We start from the raw sequence: 23,003 nt of genomic DNA, 5'->3' as shown, positions 1-23,003 counted from the left end.
TAAATATGAAAATATGAATATATATAAATATATATATATATATATTATTTTATATTTTTATATTTCAAATTAATATAAAATTTAAATGTAAATAACTTTGTTTTTATTATTTATAATTAATATTATATAAAAGTTAAAAATATGTCAAATTATGTAAATATTTATAATCAATATTTTTTTTTTTTTATATATAATATAGTATATTAGTTAAAGTTGTGATTCTTTCAATATAAATGACAAGTAAAAATTATATTATTATATAATATGTCATTTATATATATTTTTTTATTAATAGTATTTTAGATGAAAATATTATAAACAAGTAATTTTTAAAAGAAATTTAAAATAATAATATTATGAAAAAGTTAAAATTATGATAATATGAATTAAAATAATAGATTGTAAGACATGTAACCATAAAGTGAAACATTTTTAGTAAAATAAAAATATATATAAAAAAAATATGAATTAATATTATTAATAAAAGTTGAAAAATTAAATAATATAAATAAATAAAAAAATGAAAGATTAGGAAGAAAATAATAAGTTAATTTAAAAAATAAAAACATAAAAAAATTAATATATATATAAATATATATTTTTATTATATATATATATATATATATTTATTTATATTTATTTTTATCTATTTATTTTTATTTATTATTTACTATACTTCTATTTATTAAATATTTAAGATAATAATTAATACATTTGGAAACTATTGGAATGATGACAAAATATTAATTAGTTTTTATAAAATTGGAAACTTTATTAACAAAGCTTTCAAATTTAATAAAAACAAGGTTTTTTTATTTATATTTATATTTAAAAAATATTAAAAATAGATAATAAATATATAAAATAAGTGCATTTAAATAAATAAAAATTTTATATAAGTCTGAAAATGAAACAAATATTTTATAAAGCAAAATTTTATTTTATTTAATGCATAATAAATTAAAAAAAATGTCTGATATAATAAAAAAACCAATAAATAAAATTCTTATAGAGGGTTTAGTATAAATAATGATAAATTCAAAGATAACGCATCATAAATAAAGACTAAAAATAGAGCATGAGAAGATAAATACGGAGTTTTGCAGTATTTTATAATAAAAAGTTAAAGAAATTTAATAGTTATAATAATAGAAAGAATAATAAAATTTAACAATTAACATATATAAATCAAAAGAAACTGAAAACATATAAATTATAAAATAAAAAGATTTATAAATATAATAAATTGAATAAGAAATTTAAAAAAAACAAACCTAAAGAATATATAATTAAAATATTAATAGTTAAGTAAAATATTTAGATAAAAGAGTAAAAATTTAAATAAATAAATATATATATATATATATATATATATATATATATATAATTTTTAAATTTTAGTTTAAAGATATAGAAAATGAGAATTTTTTATTAAAATAAAAAACATTATAAAATGAAAGTAATATAAATTATTTTATTAAAGAATATAATGAATTACTTGATTAACATGATATAAGTACTAATATAGGATCTGATGATAATTTTTCATTAAATAATAGTAATAATTTATGTAATTTAATTAATAATAATTTTGTTTGTAATGATGGTTTAAATGCTGTATTTTCAGGTTTTAATAAAAAAAAGAAAGGATAAAATGTTATAGAGTAAAGAAATTAATTTAATCTAAATAAAAATAATTAATATAATGTTATTTAAAATAATTATTGATTATTTATGTTTTTAAATATTAAATATTTAAATTAATGAAGTATATTTAGTTTATTTTAAATATTTATTGATTATTATTATTTTTATGAAAAAAAAAAAAATATAATATATATTATTTAAATATTAAATATAATAATTTCTTATATTTTTTTAAACACGTTTTTTAAAATTTTTTATATAAAAAAATAAAATAATTAAATTTAAATTTTATATGCAAAAAAAACAAAAAAAAGATACAAATATAATAAAAAAAATGAATAAAATATTAATTATAACACTAATTTTCATAAAAATTATTATAAAATGCGAAACTTAAAAAAATATTGATTAATTCTAATAAAAATTCGATTCTTAAATATTAGATATGTAATGGTGTGGTTCAAACTATATTTATGATTCCGAAAATGATTTAATTAAAATACAGGAAAACGAAATCTAAAAAGAATAATAAGAATAAGAATAAGAATAAGAATAAGAAGGCTATGATACGAGAATATTCGCATTATTAGAAGATGGTAGTTTATATAGATCATCTTCATACGGAAAATAATGGAAAAAATATAATTAAATATTAGAAAAAGATGTAATATATATTCATTTAATAATTTTTTGTTAATATTGTAAATAAATTTAGTTTAAAATTAAATAATTAATGATCTCTCCAGTAGATGGTCAAACTGCTTTTTTATGGGGAGAAGATAATTTAAGTTATATTTTATATAATTGTGGAATGAAATACGAAAAGATTTAGCATTAAGTAAATCTTAATAATTTTAAATTGCATAGATCTAATAAAGTAATAAATAAATATAAATATAAATATAAATATATATATATATATTTATATATATATATTTATATACACATATATATTTTATAATATATTTAGAAATATATTCTTGCTCATTAAGCTCATTAAAAATAAGGCAAATTTGATTTTTAATAATAAATTTATGATCTTTATTTTTCATAAAATAGTGGATAAAATTTTACTTTAATAAGAAAAAATGTTATTTAAGCTTAATGGTTTTTTTATATATAATTTATTTATATTTATATATTTAAAGGAATAGATTACTATATTAATTTGGAAATTCAAATTTTGGTATATTTTCAACAGTTTATGATGGTATTTTAATAAATATATAAATTATATTTTTATAATAATAATTAAAAATAATAAAAATTATATATTATATATAAATTAATAAATTTGAAATTATTTTTATTTTAAATATTTAATAAAAAATAGAAAATACAAATAGTCCTAATATTGTCTACAGTGAAGATTTTTTCTAAAGTGAATAAATTATATAAAAAGGAGCTGATAACTATCATTAAGCAGATTTTTATTTATTTTTAACAGTTATTCCATCACAAGAAAATAAAAATTATGAACTTAGAATAGCTAATTCATTTTCTGATTTAAATGGAAATAATAATGTAAAACCACATCCCATAATAATACCATTTGATAATAAGGATAATTTATCATTTACAATTGTAAAAAGTACAGAGACATAAATTTTTATATCTATACATTAAGAAATGGAAGATTTCCGTTCGACAAATGTCTATGTTTCAGATTGGAGAGGTTATTAACTTTCCTTATCATTATTATATAATGTAAGAAATGAAGAAGGAGATTGCGATTTTGAAAAAGTATTAATAAAATATATATATATATATATATATATATATTTATATATTTATATTTTATATATTTATATATTTTTATATTTATTTATATTTATTAATATAGATAAATAGTAATTAAGGAGTTTATATAGCAAATGTATATGATCATTCTAAAGTAGAATAAAATAAAAACTTAAATAAAAAAAAATTAGACACTCATAAAATCAAAGAATCTCATATATAAAAAAATTCTAATATTTAACTTTAAAATTTCCGAAAAACTTTGATTTCTTATGATTAAGGCGCAAATTGGCATCCTTTAAAAGCTCCTTAAAAAGTAATATATATATATAAATTTTCTTATATATTATTTTGTAAAAAATAAAATAAGAATTTAAACGGAGAAACAATTACTTGTAGTGGAGATTGTGGATTATAATTAGTAGGTAGAACTGATTTTTAATACGGTTTTATATATTCTACAGAAAATGCTCCTGGAATAATAATATCTATGGGAAATATAGGATAATATTTAAATACTAATATGAAAGATTTAAATGTATATTTATCATATGACGGAGGACATGAATGGAACGAAGTATTAAATAAATATAAATATATATAATAATTTTAATATATTATTAGGTTTTATAAGGTCCTCATATTTTTGAAATTGGAGATCATGGAGGCATTATTTTAGCTTCTAAAATTGGAGATTAGACTAATTTAATTAAGTATTCTTGGGATGAAGGGAAGACTTGGGATTCTATAAAGATTGATAATTTTTTTTATGTAGAATAGATTTTAACTGAACCTTCTAATATGGAATAAAAATTTATTATTTAAGGCTATAAAATGACTATAGAAGGTAAAAGAGAGCAGTTTTTAGTCAGTTTAGATTTTGAAAAACTACATTAAAGAGGTTGTAAAGGTGCCGAACATCCCGGAAGACCCGATAGTGATTATGAAATGTGGATACCGAAGAATTTTAAAGGAGATTAGTGCATATTTGGATAAAAAGTAAAGTATATTAGAAGAAAACCAACGGCTAACTGCTATAATTCAATCACTAGTACACAAAAAGTAGTATTAGAAGTATGCCCTTGTACAGAAGAAGACTATGAGTGTGATTATGGATTCTATAGGGAGAATAATTAGGGAGATTGTATGCCTTTAAATGAGAAATTTTCAAGATAGAATTTATTAAAACCCCCTGAGGATTGTTAATTTTCATATTATGTTTCGAAAGGATATTAGAGAGTAGTAGATACATAGTGTTATGGAGGAATTGATTTAAATGGAGAGTATTTAGAATGCCCAGTGTAAATTTAAGAGGCAAGATTGGAAAATAAATAAGATGAAATTTATAATAATATTAAGAAGAAATTATAGGAGGAAATAAATAAAAAATATTATGAAAAATAAACGGAAAATTATAAAAAAGAATCGGTTTTTAGTTTAAAAAATTTGGTGTTTATTTTGTAGATTTTAGGATTTTTTTTGGTTATCTTTTTTTTTAAAAATTAACTTTTTAAAATATTTGGTATTAAATTATTCTAGACTTAAAATAATAATAATGGATATATGTAAATGCCTTAAAAAGGGAAAAATTCGAATAAAAATAATACTTATTAGAGCAATTATTAAGATTTTGATGATATCGTGGATAGAAAATATGATGAAGAAAAACCAGTTTTATAAAAAGATTAAGAATTTGATGATTATGACTGATTTTGAAAAATATATTTTTTATTATATGTTTCCTTTAAATATTAATTAAATTATTTCATATTTTTTCTTCTTCTTTTCCATATTTATCTTCGTTATGTTTATTTTCTAATAAAAATAAATCCTAAAAAAAAATAATAATATATATATATATATTTATATGTATAAATATGTATAATTATATATTATTTTTTTATTTACTTTTTTTTTTTTAATTATTGAATTTCTTAAAATTTATTTATTTTTTGTTATTATGTTTTCAATTATTATTTATTATTTTAATTGTCATTTTATTCATAAATATTTTCTTTTTATTATATATTGTCTTTGATTTTATATACACTTTTTTAATTTAATATAAATAATTCATCAAGACCTTTCTTTTTTTAAATAAATATTTAAGAAATTAAAATAGATATATACTATTCTAAATATCGTAAACTTAAAAAGAAGAATACTATCCTTATATAAAATCTTAATTAAATAATTTTCTCATAATCTTTCTATTTCTACTCTAATCTAATTAAAATACTTACAAATCTGCATTAGAAAACCCATTTTCTTCATATCCTCCGAAAACCAAGATTTAAGAATCAACTACACACAAAGAAAATGAACATCTTTTTTAAATTTAAAGCCCATTCATTTATATTTTTATCCACTGTAAATTTTCTAAATTTAACACATTAAAATCTCCCATAATTCCTTCTCTAATGATTTTATCATTTCTTCCTCCATAAACAACCAGTATATTTAAATCTTATAAAAAACTCTAGCCATGCTAAAATCTTCCTATAGGAGGAATTCCATTAGTTTCTGGGAAAGTCCAAAAAAGGGGTTTCTGTCCAATTTTTAAAATTCTCAATTAATCACTTGCTTCGGAATTTTCAAAAAGCCCTCCGAAAATATAAATGCCTTCTTCTTTTATTCTTCTTTAATAATTATTAGACTTCTTTTTTTTAACATCCAATTAACAATAAGGGCTTTCCATTATAGTTTCTTCCCTAAAAACTGGGCTCATTTAATGAAAAGATAATTTAAATTCATTCCCTTCTATTTAAACAATATTGCTTATGGAGTTTTCTAAGTTAACAGTAATTAAATCACATATAGTTTTATTACAGTTATTTATCCCGCCATGTATAAATAAGAATTTTCCGACTATACACGAAGAATGGTTTCTTCGGCTTTATATTATGTCACCATATATCCTTAATTAATTCCAAGAATAATTATCTAAATCTAATATTTGAATATCTCCTAAGCATTCTCTTTGTTTTAAATGAGAATTATATTTCCTTTCTCCTCCAAATATTACTATACTTTTCTTATATCTATAAAAAATAAAAATATATATATATATATATATATATATATATATATATATATATATATATATGTTTATTATGTTTTTAAAAAATACTAATTCGCTGTATGTCCATATCTTCCTTCAGATAATAAAGGAATATTTTTTAAAATTTACCATTTTAAAGTATCTAAATCTAAACAACATATTTAATTAAATATTTAATATCCCATTCCCCCATATAAATAGAGTTTATTATCTACTAAAGTTAAAGTGCCGAATTCTCTAGCTTAAGGACGCCAGGAATAGTCAGTTATTTTAAAACAATAGACCTATAATGTATTAATTACTATTTCTCTGGAAACTGCATTCTCTCTATTTTAATTTTGGTTTGAATTTTATTGTTTTATAAAATTTATCCTAACAATTCTTTTTATTTTATATGAGGCAAGTACATTTTTTTTTATTGTTATTTATAATTTATTTACATTTAATCAAAATAATCTTAGAGTTACTAAGCTATTTTTTTTTTTTAGAGATTCTGGCGTTTTTTACTATTATTTAATTGAGTTGATAATATTTCACGTTGTGTTAAGTTGCTTGAATATTCAGTTTAATTTTATGTAGTTGATTAAGGAGAAATATTAGAAATTTCCTTTTTATTTAGATGAAGTATTTTATTCTATTTACAGTATTATTTATTTGGAGGTTTTATTATAAATAAATTTGGATTTTCTATTGTTATAGAACGCTTTTATTATGAAGATATTGTAAGATTTGTATTATATATTAGTGAAAAATTCATATATTTTTTATTTATTAATTGTTATAAAAATGTATATAATACAATGATAATAGATATTATAAAAGATTATAATAAATACTAAATTGAACAAATATATATTCTTTATATATATATTAATTTCAATTTATTTAGTTTATAAGCTGTATAAAAATATATATAAAATTTTATTAATAATATATTATAATATTAATAAAATTAAATTATTTATTTTAATTATATAGTTAAAACTATTTAAAAAGATACATATTATATATATATAATATATATATATATATTTACAAAATCATATAAATTAATTTTAATACAAATGATTAATACTTTAAAATTAGGATAATATAATATTCCTTAATAATTTATATTATGGTAAAAAAGTTATACATGTGCTATAATACCTTGTGTATAATTAATGCCAGGTCGTAATCTAAAAAAAAAAAAAGCAATAAAAATTTTTCTAGATAAAAATAAATTAAAAAGATATATTATTATTACCGAAAAGATATGTATCAAATTTTTGTGAATTAGAGGCTGGAGAAGTAATAAATATAATTAATTTAAAAATATAAATTAAAAAGATATATGATATTGGATTAATGACTAAATTTTTAACAAAAGGATTAGAAAAATATTTTATGACTGATTCGTCTACTATATATATACATGTAAGTTTTATTTTTTATGATAAATAATTTTAAATAATAATTAGAATCATTAACCAGAAAATCCGGATTCTATAGATTAAATTTATGTGCATATAATACCAAGAAGAAAAGGAGATTATTAAAAAAATGATGATATATATTTTGTACTGGAAAATTATGATAAAGAGTATAAATATATAGAATAGACTAAATTTTTATTTATATATTTTATTTTTAAATATAAAAAAAAGATTTGCCAAATAATATTAAAATACAATATCTTCTACTAATTCGTTTAGTAATGCTGCTATAGAAATATAGGGATAAGAAACTAAGAAATATAAAACTTTTTTAGATTAATTTTGGTAGGAAGAATATAATTAATAATGAAATTAAAAAAATATAAAGTTTTTTTTTTTTAATTTATTTTAAATTTACTTTAAATATAAGAAAATAAAAGAAAAAAATAATAATAATATTTATAAAATATACAATAGTTATTTAATTTTTAGAATAAAAATAAAAAATAATATATATAAAAATAATTAATCAAACTATTTTGGATTATAAAATTTGCTTTATTTTTATAAAATAAAATTAATAAATGAAAAATATAAATTATATTTAATAAATATATATAATTTATATATAAATATATATATATATATATATATATATATATATATTTATATATATATATATATATAATTATAAATATACCTTTAAAATTTAGGAATTTGATAAATTTTATACTAAATCTTTATAAGAAATACTTTAATTTTAAACATTATTTTCGCAATTTTCATTTCTATAATAAAGTTCTTAGAGAGTGTTTAAAGAATAATTCTTATTTTCGAATTTTTTATATTAATATTTTCTTATAAATTCTTTTTTTTCTTTAAACTATAGGCTCGTTAAATTCAAAATGCATTTTTTATAAATAATCAATATTATAGTCTTTTTATATTTTTATTTAAAAAAAAAAAAAATATTTACTTAAATTATCTTAAACTAATAATTATGAGATTCTATTTTCATTTAAAATATTAAAATTATTAATTAAAGTTCTATTTAAATTTGAATATATATATATATATATAAATAAAAATATATATATATATATATAATATATATTATATATATATATATATATATATATATTTATTTTTATATATATAATCATTATTATTATTATTTTTAATAAAAAATACTCTTTAGAGGGTTGTGTAGGAGATAATTATTAAATAGACTTTTATTAGATTTTATGAGGAAGATATTCTACAAATACCTTAGGTTTAAAAGGGTATTATTATATATATTATTATTTTTTTATAGACTATTATAAAATACTACTTTCGAATATTTAATTATCTTTATAATCGATATAGTTTAAATTATTAATATTTTAATTAAAAAGTTTATTAGTAGTGTTTTTTTTTTTTAAGAAGATTAAGTATTTTTTTTATTTTATGAAGATTAAGTATTTTTTTTATTTCCATTTAGTTATTAGTCAGTATATTTATTTTAAACTTTATTTTTATTTTTCTAAAATTAAAAATCATAATCATTTATATAAAAAAGTGTATTTTTTATTTTTTTATTGTCTTTTAAATTTTCAGGTTTTTTTTTGGTTTTTCTTGTGTATTTTTTTTATCGTCTTTTTGATTTTCGACATTTTTTTTATCGTGTTTTTAATTTTCTTCGACTTTCTTATTTTTTTGGGATTCTAAGGCTTTTTTTGGATCATATTTCATTCTTTTTTAAAGATTTAATAATAAATCTTTATTTTTAATACATTTTTTTTAAATGTTTTCTTTCTTTTATTGTTCTTTATTTTTATCTTATGTTTATATGGTTTATTAGGGGTATTCTTCCCATTCTTAATATTGCCTTTTTTTATTTTAGCCCACAATTACATCATCCCAAGAATTAACTTTTTTTCAGTATTTTATTAAGGAGAATTTCTTTAAAAATACATATTTTTAGATAAATTTTAATCAGTATTTTATATTTAATCAGCTTTTTATACTATATATGTAGTTTTTTATTATATTTATGGTGTTTTTAATACATTTTATGTAGTTTTTTATATTGATTATGGACTTTTTTATATTAATTATGTGTTTTATAAATTTTTTTAGGCACTTTTATTAGTAATACTAATATCTAATTTACTAAATATATTTCTTTTATCAAAAATGGATTTTTTGGAATTAAAAAAGAGTAAAAATCTATTAAAAAGTTGACTTTTTTAAAATATAAAATTTAATTTTTTGTTTCATTTCTAATGTTATCCCTCATTTTAATGAAATGTTCAGAATTCAATATTTTTCTTGTTTTCCAACCTTAAAAATAAGCAAATAAATACTAAAATAGAAATAATTTTTTAATAAATCTTCTTCTTTAAATAAAACTTCTAATTATTTTCTAAATTTAAATCGCACAATGATTTATAAACTAATTTATAAGTTATTTTTTTTATAATGTCTTTATTTTAATATATATTTATATATATAATAGCATATTATTTTTTATGCATTTGATTTATTTTTAAAATAATTGTTTCTTTAGTTATTATAATTATTTGGTTAATAATTAAAATGACTTTTTATAGTAAAATTATTCAATTAAGATAATAATAATATATCATCGACTTTTTTTATTAAATTTTCGTTCATTTTTTTTATTAATATAATATAATATAATATAATATAATATAATATAAATATTTAATATTAATTTATATATATATATTTTTTTTTTTGAATTGTTTAAAATTTAATAATTTTAATAAAATAATAAATTATATAAAATGTATATAAAAAATTATTTTTTTTATTAACTAAATAAAATATTTTAAAATTACTATATATTTTTATTTTTTTTAAATACAATTTTTATTTAAATATTTAAATTATGATTTTAGGTTAAGAAAATATTGAATTTGTTACAAATAGATAGAACTCAAAAATTTAATTTTTATAAGCAGAAAATGCATAACTTTAAGAAGATATAAAAGATTTAGAAAACTCTCTTAAATTAAATAAAGAAGCATTGAAAATAGCCTTTGAATAAAAAAGATTGTTAAAAACAAATCAAAATAATATTTAAATGGAAGATAAAAAAAATAAAATTTATGAAAAATTAAATTTAGAGAATTAGTAATTGATATAAGCATTATAAAGGGTAACAAAAGAAAGAAATTATGCATAAAGTAAAGTAATAAAATTCTATTAAATAAATAAATAAATATATATATAAATATATATATATATATATATATATATATATATATATATTTATTTTTAAATATATATTTTTTTTTATTTATTTACATACCTAATAGGTTTTAATATAAGAATAAATAAATGAAGAAGCATAGTGTTTTTAAAAAGACATTATTTAAGAATTAGAAGATAAAATATTAGAACTTCGAAGAATCATTCATGATAAAGAATATGCTATATAGGAATTAGAAAAGATGAAACCTTATATAGATAAAAATATGGTTGTTAAAATAAAAGAAGTAAATATATATGTATATATATATATTTATTATAATAAAAAAATGAATAAGTTAATAACACCTAATGAACAGTCAATAAAACTATACGGAGAAATAGAGAATGATAAATTAATGATAAAATCATTAAATAATGAAAATAATAGATTATAATAAATCAATAATAAATTAAAAAATTTTAATAAAGTAATGTAACTATTTATAATTTTTTTTTATATTCTTTTTCTTTTTTTATAAAAAATAAAAATATTAAAAGTTATTAAAAAGAGAAGTAACTAAAATAAAAGTGGCCATAAAAAATCCAATTAATTTTTCGAAAATGAAAGGTTTTTTATTTATTTATTATATAACATTAAAAAAATATTAGATTTTATAATTAACGATACATTATAAAATGGAGATGAAGACATGATTTTAAATAGGGAATATATATAGGAATTTTTTTAATAATCAAAAGAATAGTAAGCAAATCAATAGTTAATTTTATAATAATATAGTTAAAAATAAAACATTAATAATTTATAAACTTAAAATTAAAAATCTAAATAATAATTGATAGATGATATAAATAAATTACAATAAAATATTAAATCTTTTAAATTATTATATTATAGAGAAACATCAAATAATGAAATATTAACTAGATAAGTAAATAAAATTAAATCTATATTATATAATATATATATTTAAAATAATATAAAAATAATTTATATTTACATAAGATTGATTAATAATAGCAATTTAATAAATAAGTATGTTCAATAAATGAAACTTTAATAGAAAGTAATAAATAAAATAGTTAATAAATCTAAAAAATGAAATAAGAAATTGAATATTATAAAAAATTTTATCACAAATATTTAGAATTAATACAAAATAGATAAAAAAATAAAAACAATTCTTCTTTAATAATAAATGATTAAAAATAGTTAATAAAAATTAAATAATATAAAAATTATATATATATATATAAATATATATATATATATATTTATATATTTATATTTATAAATATATTTTTATATATTTATTTATTTATTTTTATTTTTATATATACAGATTAAGTACTTTTAATTAAAATAAATATTAACATTAAAAATTTTAAAGTATGCCATAAGGAGATATGCCTTTTATATCTCCTAGAATAATTGCAGAAGTAAATGAAATAGAGGAAACAACTGCAAGGACATAAAGAAATGATTTTATAAATAATCAACAAAATAGATAACTTAGCAAAAATAAATAAAATAATAATAATAATAATAATAATAATTCATAATATTCTGACTAACAAAAAAAAGATCAATCATATAAAGATTAATAAAATAGTAATAATGATATGACTAAAAATTAAGATATCGATAATATTTATAATAATAATGTTTATAATTATCCTGCAACTTCAAGGCCATTTACATACGATGCTGATAAGAACATTTTATAAGAATTAAATGAATAATTACATTCACAAAGTGATTATTAAATGGAGGAAGAAGAAGAAAATAAAGAATTAACTATTTAATAATGCAAAAGATATTTAAAAATTTTATAAAAAGGTTTTTTTTGTTTTTTTTTTATATTTTATTATGTCTTATTTTTTTAAAAATAAATAAATAAATAAATAAGATATTGATAATATATGGAAATTTAAAAAAGAAAGAAAAAATATAGGAATGACTAAAAATTATAGAGAAAAACTATATGAAATTATAAATTAAAAATCTGGAATAAATAATATATATAAGATAAAAAGAAGTTTAAGTGATCCTCTAGATTATTTCCATATAGAAAAATAAATTATATAAGAAAATAATGATACTAATAATAATAATGATAATAATAATAAAAATACTAATAATAATTATAAAAATTAAAATGTTAAATCAGGAAAAATCGACACAAACAAAATATTTAAAATAGATTTATCAATTATAAGTGATCAAAAAAGAATATTTAGAAATACTTTGGGAAAAAAAGATGTATTTTTAGATGCCAATGTATCATTTATATCAAATGAATATGATATAAATGAATTATGATTTTATTTTTATTAAAAAAATTATTAAATAAATTAATATATATAAAAAAATATATATATATAATTATATATATAATATATATATATATTATATATATTATTTTTATTTAAAAAAATTAAATAAAAAAAAAATCAAATATATTTGTTTTTATAATTTATAAATATTTTTTATTATATTTTTTTATAATGTCCAATTAATAAAATACATAAGAATAACCCTAAAAAGAAATAAGAGATTTTGTCGAAGAAAGATCAAATTTTAAATATGGATAACCATTTCCATTAGGACTTTGGTGGAGTTTGACTTCATTTTAATTATTTTAAGGTATTCATTGCTTATTTGCTAATACTGCAGATTAAATAGTTTCTAAAGTATTTTTCTTTGTTTAATAAAGAAATAATAATAGTTATATTGAAAATAATTTAAGATTAACCAGATATAGAAATTTAGATGATAAATCTGCATGATTAATTATAATACAGTATTTTTAAGACGATAATAATAAAATATTATTAAATATAATATATTATATTTTTTATATATTATTTTTTAAAAAATATAAAAGATAAATTATATTATATATGATCAATCATTTTTAATAGGATTTTTTACTTATATATGTCTTTTTTTTTAAAAAAAATAATAAATAATATATGTTTAGTTTAAAAAATAATATTACAATTAGTTTATATTTAATATATAAATAAAAATAGATTTGTAATATATATATATATATATTTTTTACTTATATATTTCTTTTTTTTAAAAAAAATAATAAAAAATATATGTTTAGTTTAAAATTAATATTACAATTAGTATATATTTAATTTATAAATAAAATGTATTTTAAATATATATATATATATATATATATATATATATATATTATAAATTATATATATATTTTTCTATATTTTACTTTTATTTAAACTTTTTTTTATTTAAAATATTATTTAGAAAATCTATAAAATAATTTTATTTTTAATTAAAAATTTTTTCGATTAGAAAAGAAAATACATATAATTTTTATAAAATATTAATTTTCTAGAAACAAATATATAAAAATTCAATATATTTAAACATAACAAAAAATCTATTAAAAAAAAAAATCTTAATTTAAATAATATAATAAAAATATGGATATTATAAATATAACAGAAGACAGTGGAATAACTAAATAAATTTTACAACCAGGCCACGGAGACGAACATCCTTAAAAAGGCTAAACCGTTGAAGTTCTTTATGTCGGAAAACTTTTAGACGGGACCTAATTTGACTCAAATACAAACCGAGAAGATCCTTTTTCTTTTACAATTGGCGAAGGATAGGTAATAAAAGGTTGGGATTAAGGTGTAGCTTCAATGAAAAGAGGCGAAAAGGCTTTATTGACATGTACAGCTCCTTATGCTTATGGAGAAGCAGGAAGTCCACCATAAATACCTCCAAATGCAACATTATAATTCGAGGTGGAATTGTTAAATTTCAAAGATAAGGAAAAGACTAAATGGGATTACAGTTTAGAAGAAAGAGCAGAAATAGGTAAGAAATATAAAGAAGAGGGCAATTAGGCATTTAAATAGGGAAAAATGGAAGAAGCTGTAAAATTATATGATTAGGGAATAGATTATGTTGATTTTGGAAATGAAGTTAACGGAAGCACTGAATTAAGGATGACTTTGTATTTAAATTAAAGCGCAGTTTTAATGAAATAACAAAAATGGGAAAAAGTGGTGAAAAATTGTGATATTGTAATAGAAAAATAGCCAGTAAATGTCAAAGCACTTTTCAGAAGGGGAAATGCCCGTTTAAATTTAGGTGATTTAGATTAGGCGAAAGCTGATTTAACTAAAGCACATGATTTAGATAAGGAAAATTAGGAAATTATTAGTAGTTTAAGGGTTTTGGCTAATAAATAGAAGGAACTTGTTTAGAAATAAAAGAAAATGTGGGGAGGGCTTTTCGGATAGAGCTATTATGAAGATGAAAAATAGGAGTTTTCAGATAGTTCTAATCCTAGAGTATTTTTTGATGTTCAGATCGGGGAGGAAAATCCGGAAAGAATAGAGTTTGAACTATTTAAAAATATAGTGCCGAAAACTGCCGAAAATTTCAGGGCGTTATGTACTGGAGAAAAAGGAGTTGGAAAATAAGGAAAATAATTAAGCTATAAGGGAAGCATTTTTCATAGACTTATTAAAGATTTTATGATATAAGGAGGAGATTTTACTAATCAAAATGGAACTGGAGGAGAGTCTATATATGGAGAAAAATTCAATGATGAAAACTTCAAAATAAAACACACGGCAAGAGGATAACTTTCTATGGCTAATTGTGGACCAAATACAAATGGTAGTCAATTCTTTATTACTTTTAAAAGTACACCACATTTAGATGGAAAACATATGGTGTTTGGATAAGTTTGTAAAGGATTGGAAGTTTTGGATAAATTAGAAAACTAAGAAGTGGAGGGAGAAAAACCCAAAAAAAGTATTAAGATTATAGATTGTGGGTAGATATGATAATATTTAATCTATCTATAGATATTATATCTATAAATATATATATATATATATATATATATATATATATATATATATTCATTTTTATATATATATATTATATTTATTAATATAAAATTAAAATAAATATAAAATAATAATTTTGTTTTTAATTCAATATATTTTATTTATTATATTTTTATTAGATATTATTATATCTATATATTTCATTTTATTCATAATTTATATAATATCTTTTCTTTTATTATATTTTAATTTAGTATTTACATTTATTTTTATAAATTATTTAAATGTTTTATTATTTATAAATAAAAAAATCTAATTCGTATGTAGATGAAAAATATAATCTCATATTTTAATAATAATTTAATAGAAATTAGAATAATATTTAATAAACGATTTTGTATTATTTAATTATAATATAAAAATTATACCAAATATATATAAAATAATTTATTTACATTTATAAATTATCAATAATATTAAATGAAAATTTTAATTAAAATTTAACTTTTTTTAATATTAATATATTTTATTTCAGTTTTTTTTCACTATTATAATAATAATATTTGTATATTTTAATTAACTTTTTTATATGATTTTTCTACGTTTTTTTTTGTTTTGTTTTAATTAATTATATAAAATAAATATATTTTATTTTTAATAATTACTATGTCAATATTTTTTTATTTATAATTAATCCTTTCTTATAGAATTTGTAAATTATTAATTAATTTTTATTTATTTTTTTAATATAAAATTAAATTTGCTATAAAAAATTTTGATTATTTGATTTAATTATTTATAATTAAATAATTTTGGTATTTTTTGAAATCATAAAGTATTATTTTTTTATTTCTATATATATTTATTATTATATTTATTTATAATTTTTATTATTTTTTTTAAATAATTTTATTAAAAATTTACTTATTTAAGTAGAATAAAGATAATTCTTTATTAATTTAATGAAAATCTTTTAATATAAATTTTTTAATTAAAATATAAAAATTTATTTAAGAAAGTTAGAGTGTCTAATAATATATAAATAAAATATATTTTTATGCTATTTTTTTTTTTAAAAACAAATATAAAAATTTATTAGATTATATATATATATACGAAAAATATTATAATAATATACTTTAATATTTCTTTTTAAATTTTTACTTTTAATTTGTAAATTTTTTTTATTTTATATTCCTTGATTTAAATTGAAAACAAATTATTATAAATTAAAAAAAAAATATAACTTATATTATATTTGAATAATTTAAAATAAATATATACATTTATTCTCTGTTTCTTGAAACCGGTTTTATTTTATTATCAATAATTATACTATTTATATAAATTAAAAGAAGATTTATATATTTTTTTCTCTTAAAAATAATTATTTAATACGAAACTCTAATAAATTAAAAATAAATAAGTTAATAAAAATACAAAACTTTAATTTATAAAAAAAAAAATAATATAATTAAATAATATTGCTTTAATTTTAGTAATTTTTGTTGTTTTCTTAAAACATATAAATACGTTATTTTATAGAAAATATTTTTTATATATATAAATTTATATTTTTTAAAAAAATATAAAAAAAAAACAAAAAAATTAAAAATAATAAAACAATGAAATTTCAAATATATTTATTTATAATCTTAATAATATACTAGATTAAAACATAATAAATATAAATTTTATATTTATTTGAAGATTTTATATTATCAAAAATAACGACAAACCCCTGGAAAATTGAAAGATAAATAAATCAAACCGCAAACATAAAAACTACGTGCACATCCTAAGAAAATCAATAATTTGAAGTTTTTGGTCTTGTATAAACATTCGGAAAAGATACAGTTATAACAAGAAGTTTTTCTACTTAAGAATAATAAAATAAATGCTATTTTGAATTCGATATATATTATAAGGGCACTGTAGAAAACGATATTCTATTATTATAATTTGATACATACAAATGTAAATATAAAAAATAAATATATATATATATATATATATATATATATATGAATATATATATATAATCATATATATTTATAGAAATAATTAATCTTCCTTTAACTACTTCATAAACTTCTTCGTGTGCTAATTAAGAAGTCAATATTTTGAAAAACTCCTTAGAATTATCTATTGTTAATACTTAGTTTACAATTCGTTTTTAAGCTTAATTTTAATAAAATTCTATTCTATAGGCATATTGGGGTTTGAAAAATATAATTTTAAAATGCCATAAGTTTATATGTCCAGATAATTAATTTTATGATGTAGTTATTTAAACTTGTGTATGTGATAAAGGATATAAATAAATATAAGATAATCCTTTATTATGTATAAAATAATCTGGGTGCCCAGATAATTCTTTTTATTCTCAAAGAGAAATAGATGGCGAATTTTATTGCTAATGTGTTAATGGATATAAACCTATTTAAGAAAATCCTTTAGTTTGTGGAGTTATAAATATATGCGATGATTCCTGTCTAGTATGTTATGAAGATTCTTGTATATTATGCAATCCTTTATAGAAAAAAACCTAAGATTAAAAAGGATGTGAGTGTCCTTTAAATTCAATTGAAAATGTATACTGCACACCTCCTGAAAATTCGACTCCTTTAAACAAAGAGACTTTCACATATGAATGTCCAATAAATGGCTATTTATCAGTAGATAGAACAAAATGTTTATGTCCTTAGAAATCCAGGCTTTCATAAGACAGGAAAAAATGTGAATGTCCAAATAATTCTTCACCAGCTTAAGATAAAACGATTTGTTAATGTAATTTGGGGTATTATTCTATTATAAAAAATCCTCTTATTTGCCTATAAATACCTATGTGTAATGCCTCATGTGCAATTTGCTTTATTAACTCGGATAAATGCATGATTTGTACACCGAATTCGGAACTACAAAATGATAAGAAGACTTGTAAGTGTAAAAATGGATTTAAATTAAGTTAAAATGGATACTTTTGTAATAAAAATTGATAAATAAATATATAAGTATAAATATATATATGTATATATATATATTTAATTATATTTTTATAATTATTTTGATAATTAAACTAAAATATCAATAAAATAATATTTATAGAGTCACTTATTAGATAAATAGATGTGAAATTAAATATTATAGATTAATGCGTTATAACTTATATAAAATACAAAAATATAAATGAAGATTTTATAAAATTAATTAAATAATAATAAAATAATATATTATAAAATATAAATTAAAGTATATATTCTTTTTATAGTAAATACTTTAAATTAATTAATATATATATTTTTTTTATATATATAATATTTCAAAAAAAAAGATCAGAAAAATATTTATATATATTAACTTTTATATAAAAATAATCATTATAATTATATTAATGTTTATATAAAAATTCAAATTTAATATATATATATTATTTTAATTATTCAAATAATATATATTGTGTATTTTAATAATGTGTATGTGTCGTATTTTTATATGTAAATACTAATAAATTCTAATTATATATAAAAATGATCTTTAAAGTATATATAGTATGAATTCCTTAAAATATAAATAAGATAAAATTACTTAATTAATTAATAATATATATTTAATAATTTTATTATAAATTTAATAATAATATCTTTTTTTTTTTACTAAAATAAAATAAAATAAAAAATATAATATATGTATAAATCGAAATTAACATAAAGCTAAAATATAAAAAATAAATTCGAAAAAAATATTAAACTTTTTAATTTTTAACAAATTATAATATATTTATATAGTTATATATATATATAATAGGGATTAAAAAAAGAAATTATATAGATTAAAATATTAGAATATTATGAAATTGAGAAATAATGTTAAAAAAATACAAATATTTTTCCTAAATATATCAAAATTTCTACTTCTTTGTGAAAATGTTAAACAAATACTTAACAAATAAAATAATATATATAAAAAAATTTAAAATGAGAAGTAAAATATACATATTAAATGTTTTTTTTTTCTTATTAATCAATTGTTTAATTTTTTTAAAAAAAAATATTTTAAAGCTAAATAAATGCTTTTTAATTTTTTTAACATTTTTTATAATTTTTTTTTTTTTTTATATAATTATATTTATAATATAAACTATATTGTTCAAAAATTTAAAATGCTTCATTTTATTAAAAAAAAATATCATTAAAATTTGTATTTTTGTTTACTTTTTAACAATCAAAAACTAAATGATATTAATATAATCAAAAAAATAAAAAAAAAAATAGAAAATATTAACTAATAATTATTTCTAAAATTTACTTACATTAATAAGAAATATTAAAGTAAAAATAATCTTATTTTTCAAGAATATAATATTAAAGTAAGAAATAAATAATAATTTCATAATTATATCATTATATTTTATAAAGAAAAAACATAAAATTGATAATAATATAATATATTTTTTTTTTAAATTTTAATTTAATTAAATTAATCTATAGATTAAGATATTTTTAAAATAAAAAATATATCTATAAAGAATATAAATTTTATAGTTTGAAAATATAATTATTAAATTATAAAAATCATTTAATAAATTTTAAAATTAAAAAAAAAACTATAATCATTTTTATGAAAATAATTTATTTATATATTGTATAAAAATATTATAATTTTATAATGTTATAAATGTAAAAATATAAAAAGTTAATTAATATTTTGAAAAAAAAAATTTAATTATATTTATTTGATATTTTATATAAATATATTATAAAAGTAAGTTAAAATTATTAAATAAAAATACATAAATAGATAAATATATAAATATATAAATTTATTTTATTTGATTTTTTAATTTATTTTTATTTATTTAATTCCAAATTTTTATTATTTTTCGCTTAACTTTATTACTTTTTACTTATTTAATATTTTTATTCATTATTTATTGTTATACATTTTTTTAGGGTATTAAATTCCGATATAATTTTTTTTTGTGTTTGAATATTTTTATTATTATATTTCTTAAATAGTTTTTTTTATTTATTTTATTTTAATTAATTTATTTTCTTTAATTTCTATTTTTTGTTTTATGATAACTATTTATTTTTATAATAATTAAAAATATGATATTCATAAATATAATTTTTTATTATTTTTAAAATATTTTATATATATAATATTTTTTTATTTAAATTTATTTATGATTTTTATTTAATATTAATTTTTTTACATATACATTTTTTTGTTTTTTTTTGTTTTTTTTTGTTTTTTTCTAGGTAAATATAATGGAAAATAAAAATAATAAATTTTATTTTTTGTGTAAGCTATTTATTTTTTTTTATGAAAAAAATCATATATTATTTATTTAAAAAAAAATATACATATATTTATTTTTTTTAAATTATAATTTTTAATAATACTAAAAAATTTAAAATCATTAACTTTCACAAAATCCACTAATTATATTAAAAATAAACCCTTGTTTACATTTACAAGTTTTTTAATTGTAATCTAATTCCGAGTTAGGTTTACAATTTAAACAATTATCTGAGAAATAGGCACACTTCATACAACTTCTATCACATATAGGAACTTTACTACAAACAAACTTGATTTTATTCTCATTAAATTCACATACACAGTCCTTATTTTTAATCCAACCTGACTAACATTCACAATATTTCCCATTATTAGAAAGTTTAGATTATTACAGACATGTGCATATAAAATTTTGGTTTAAAGACTAAGGACATTCATATGCAAATGTTTGTTCATTTAAAAATGAATTTATGGGTTTTTGACAAGTTTCTGAATTTAAAGAATTTTTAGGACATTCACATCCTTTTAAATCGGATGTTAATTTTTTAGGATACTTACAAAATACACATACACCATAATCACATATAGTACAGGAAGTATTACAGGTAATAGCTTCACATATATAGGGGTTTTGAGGAGGATTTTAGTATCCGTATAGACATTTACAATAGTATTCACCGTCTTCTTTTTGTGTATAATATGAATTATCTGGACATTATATTAAATTTTTAGAAAGGCATTCTATTGAGATATTACGGAGACCCCAAAAATTTTAGGAGGATTAAATTAAAGTTGAAAAGCTAATTTAAAATAAGGAGTTTTTAGGAAAATCTGACAAATTTAGTTTTTATTTTATTATTTTTACAGTCTTTTTTTCTGTTTAGTTAATATTGTCGATACATTGTATTGATTATGTATTTTTTTCTTGGTTATATTAAATCATTTCTGTATAATATAAATATATATATATATATATATATATATATATATATATATATATATATATATATATATACATGAAATCGATTCTGTTTATATTAATAGAGTATCTTCGATATTTTCAGTTTAGTTATATATATATAAATCGAAATTTAATTTACAGTATTATTTTGATATGTCAGTATCTATATATTTTGATACTATTGTTTCTTTTCCAAAAATCTGTAAAAGTCCAAAAACTTCATGTTAAGTTTGAAAATTGTCAAAACTACAGATTGTTTTTGATATATAAGGACTTATTTAATTAGATATTTGCCAGCTATTTAATTATATGCTAGAATTTTATAAATCTTAGAAAATTAGTTCATATTATAGTGTTTAAGTGCACAAGATTATAAAAATTATAGTTAGTTGGACTTTATTTTACATTGGATTTTAAATTTTTTTTCAAAAATTAATTTTTTTTTTTATTATTATTTAAATATTTATTTTTAATAATATGATGAAATAACGCTTATTTTTTTTTTTTAAATAGAAATTTATATTTATATATATATGAAAAAAAAAAAAAAAAAATGGCTTTTTTTTTTTTTTTTCATTTAATACTAAAATGTTCTTATTATAATTAAAAATAGTTGTTTTATTATTTATAAATATCTGATTTTAATAAATTCAAATAAACTGGATTTTCCATTTTTACACTTTAATAAAATTGTAAATGTTTATCATCAAAAGAATTGCTATTTTAATAACGTATATTATTATCGGATATGATAATATCTAATTCTTAAAATGAACACTATTCTTAATTATTAAATTATATAAAA

The 23,003-nt window shown here is 16.0% G+C and overlaps 5 protein-coding genes across 5 annotated transcripts, besides 60 other annotated features; 3 read left to right on the top strand and 2 right to left on the bottom strand. All coding sequences in view use genetic code 6, as the record gives it.

The window, feature by feature from the left end:
• Nucleotides 1-11: 11 nt before the first annotated feature.
• Nucleotides 12-45: a microsatellite.
• Nucleotides 46-579: 534 nt separating this feature from the next.
• Nucleotides 580-636: a microsatellite.
• Nucleotides 595-670: a microsatellite.
• Nucleotides 597-670: a microsatellite.
• Nucleotides 624-674: a microsatellite.
• Nucleotides 634-669: a microsatellite.
• Nucleotides 675-1,307: 633 nt separating the features above from the next.
• Nucleotides 1,308-1,346: a microsatellite.
• Nucleotides 1,347-1,349: 3 nt separating this feature from the next.
• Nucleotides 1,350-1,386: a microsatellite.
• A 788-nt stretch (nucleotides 1,387-2,174) lies between these two features.
• Nucleotides 2,175-2,206: a microsatellite.
• A 156-nt stretch (nucleotides 2,207-2,362) lies between these two features.
• On the top strand, nucleotides 2,363-5,097 carry IMG5_133680 (hypothetical protein; the record flags this gene model as incomplete). The annotated part of the gene is made up of 7 exons (XM_004031912.1): nucleotides 2,363-2,524; nucleotides 2,618-2,754; nucleotides 2,796-2,857; nucleotides 2,981-3,390; nucleotides 3,491-3,703; nucleotides 3,758-3,964; nucleotides 4,012-5,097. Coding segments are annotated over 7 exons (2,277 nt in total), but the record flags the coding sequence as incomplete, so codon positions are not given.
• Nucleotides 2,532-2,569: a microsatellite.
• Nucleotides 2,536-2,613: a microsatellite.
• Nucleotides 2,548-2,626: a microsatellite.
• Nucleotides 3,402-3,460: a microsatellite.
• Nucleotides 3,402-3,482: a microsatellite.
• Nucleotides 3,402-3,489: a microsatellite.
• Nucleotides 3,403-3,482: a microsatellite.
• Nucleotides 5,098-5,152: 55 nt separating the features above from the next.
• IMG5_133670 (kelch motif family protein, putative) lies at nucleotides 5,153-6,085 on the bottom strand (the record flags this gene model as incomplete). Its single annotated transcript, XM_004031911.1, has 3 exons — nucleotides 5,153-5,218; nucleotides 5,436-5,474; nucleotides 5,627-6,085. 3 exons carry the CDS (start codon nucleotides 6,083-6,085, stop codon nucleotides 5,153-5,155), a joined length of 564 nt encoding a protein of 187 aa, XP_004031959.1.
• A 358-nt stretch (nucleotides 6,086-6,443) lies between these two features.
• Nucleotides 6,444-6,493: a microsatellite.
• Nucleotides 6,494-7,448: 955 nt separating this feature from the next.
• Nucleotides 7,449-7,480: a microsatellite.
• Nucleotides 7,453-7,477: a microsatellite.
• A 32-nt stretch (nucleotides 7,481-7,512) lies between the features above and the next one.
• IMG5_133660 (hypothetical protein) lies at nucleotides 7,513-8,233 on the top strand (the record flags this gene model as incomplete). Its single annotated transcript, XM_004031910.1, has 4 exons — nucleotides 7,513-7,621; nucleotides 7,680-7,738; nucleotides 7,909-8,030; nucleotides 8,095-8,233. The coding sequence occupies 4 exons, from the start codon at nucleotides 7,513-7,515 to the stop codon at nucleotides 8,231-8,233; spliced, it is 429 nt and encodes a 142-aa protein (XP_004031958.1).
• Nucleotides 8,234-8,454: 221 nt separating this feature from the next.
• Nucleotides 8,455-8,562: a microsatellite.
• Nucleotides 8,475-8,562: a microsatellite.
• A 362-nt stretch (nucleotides 8,563-8,924) lies between these two features.
• Nucleotides 8,925-9,021: a microsatellite.
• A 252-nt stretch (nucleotides 9,022-9,273) lies between these two features.
• Nucleotides 9,274-9,338: a microsatellite.
• Nucleotides 9,339-9,486: 148 nt separating this feature from the next.
• Nucleotides 9,487-9,543: a microsatellite.
• Nucleotides 9,544-9,835: 292 nt separating this feature from the next.
• Nucleotides 9,836-9,871: a microsatellite.
• Nucleotides 9,864-9,933: a microsatellite.
• Nucleotides 9,918-9,970: a microsatellite.
• A 560-nt stretch (nucleotides 9,971-10,530) lies between these two features.
• Nucleotides 10,531-10,568: a microsatellite.
• A 509-nt stretch (nucleotides 10,569-11,077) lies between these two features.
• Nucleotides 11,078-11,160: a microsatellite.
• Nucleotides 11,093-11,142: a microsatellite.
• Nucleotides 11,094-11,164: a microsatellite.
• Nucleotides 11,135-11,169: a microsatellite.
• Nucleotides 11,170-12,298: 1,129 nt separating this feature from the next.
• Nucleotides 12,299-12,354: a microsatellite.
• Nucleotides 12,322-12,403: a microsatellite.
• Nucleotides 12,323-12,393: a microsatellite.
• Nucleotides 12,323-12,422: a microsatellite.
• A 185-nt stretch (nucleotides 12,423-12,607) lies between these two features.
• Nucleotides 12,608-12,639: a microsatellite.
• A 535-nt stretch (nucleotides 12,640-13,174) lies between these two features.
• Nucleotides 13,175-13,228: a microsatellite.
• Nucleotides 13,175-13,233: a microsatellite.
• A 139-nt stretch (nucleotides 13,234-13,372) lies between these two features.
• Nucleotides 13,373-13,406: a microsatellite.
• Nucleotides 13,407-13,429: 23 nt separating this feature from the next.
• Nucleotides 13,430-13,502: a microsatellite.
• Nucleotides 13,433-13,501: a microsatellite.
• Nucleotides 13,441-13,502: a microsatellite.
• Nucleotides 13,503-14,008: 506 nt separating this feature from the next.
• Nucleotides 14,009-14,273: a microsatellite.
• Nucleotides 14,248-14,309: a microsatellite.
• Nucleotides 14,256-14,309: a microsatellite.
• Nucleotides 14,310-14,501: 192 nt separating this feature from the next.
• IMG5_133650 (peptidyl-prolyl cis-trans isomerase, putative) lies at nucleotides 14,502-16,135 on the top strand. Its single transcript, XM_004031909.1, has one exon. The coding sequence runs from the start codon at nucleotides 14,542-14,544 to the stop codon at nucleotides 15,922-15,924; it is 1,383 nt and encodes a 460-aa protein (XP_004031957.1). The 5' UTR covers nucleotides 14,502-14,541; the 3' UTR covers nucleotides 15,925-16,135.
• Nucleotides 15,941-16,027: a microsatellite.
• Nucleotides 16,136-16,766: 631 nt separating the features above from the next.
• Nucleotides 16,767-16,812: a microsatellite.
• Nucleotides 16,771-16,845: a microsatellite.
• A 1,079-nt stretch (nucleotides 16,846-17,924) lies between these two features.
• Nucleotides 17,925-17,987: a microsatellite.
• A 945-nt stretch (nucleotides 17,988-18,932) lies between these two features.
• Nucleotides 18,933-18,974: a microsatellite.
• A 364-nt stretch (nucleotides 18,975-19,338) lies between these two features.
• Nucleotides 19,339-19,401: a microsatellite.
• A 1,077-nt stretch (nucleotides 19,402-20,478) lies between these two features.
• Nucleotides 20,479-20,525: a microsatellite.
• Nucleotides 20,526-20,716: 191 nt separating this feature from the next.
• Nucleotides 20,717-20,752: a microsatellite.
• A 200-nt stretch (nucleotides 20,753-20,952) lies between these two features.
• Nucleotides 20,953-20,993: a microsatellite.
• Nucleotides 20,994-21,082: 89 nt separating this feature from the next.
• Nucleotides 21,083-21,146: a microsatellite.
• A 9-nt stretch (nucleotides 21,147-21,155) lies between these two features.
• Nucleotides 21,156-21,190: a microsatellite.
• A 57-nt stretch (nucleotides 21,191-21,247) lies between these two features.
• Nucleotides 21,248-21,314: a microsatellite.
• Nucleotides 21,262-21,311: a microsatellite.
• Nucleotides 21,315-21,352: 38 nt separating the features above from the next.
• IMG5_133640 (hypothetical protein) lies at nucleotides 21,353-22,312 on the bottom strand (the record flags this gene model as incomplete). The annotated part of the gene is made up of 2 exons (XM_004031908.1): nucleotides 22,254-22,312; nucleotides 21,353-22,182 (listed from the first exon to the last, which is right to left on the bottom strand). The coding sequence occupies exon 2, from the start codon at nucleotides 22,178-22,180 to the stop codon at nucleotides 21,353-21,355; it is 828 nt and encodes a 275-aa protein (XP_004031956.1). The 5' UTR covers nucleotides 22,181-22,182; nucleotides 22,254-22,312.
• Nucleotides 22,186-22,252: a microsatellite.
• Nucleotides 22,313-23,003: the final 691 nt, after the last annotated feature.

The sequence above is a fragment of the Ichthyophthirius multifiliis genome (genome assembly GCF_000220395.1).
Source record: "Ichthyophthirius multifiliis unplaced genomic scaffold scaff_1120509251042, whole genome shotgun sequence".
NCBI classification, from domain to species: Eukaryota; Ciliophora; class Oligohymenophorea; order Hymenostomatida; genus Ichthyophthirius; species Ichthyophthirius multifiliis.
Note: the sequence above shows the minus strand (reverse complement) of the source record. Positions and strands in the feature narration are given on the sequence as shown.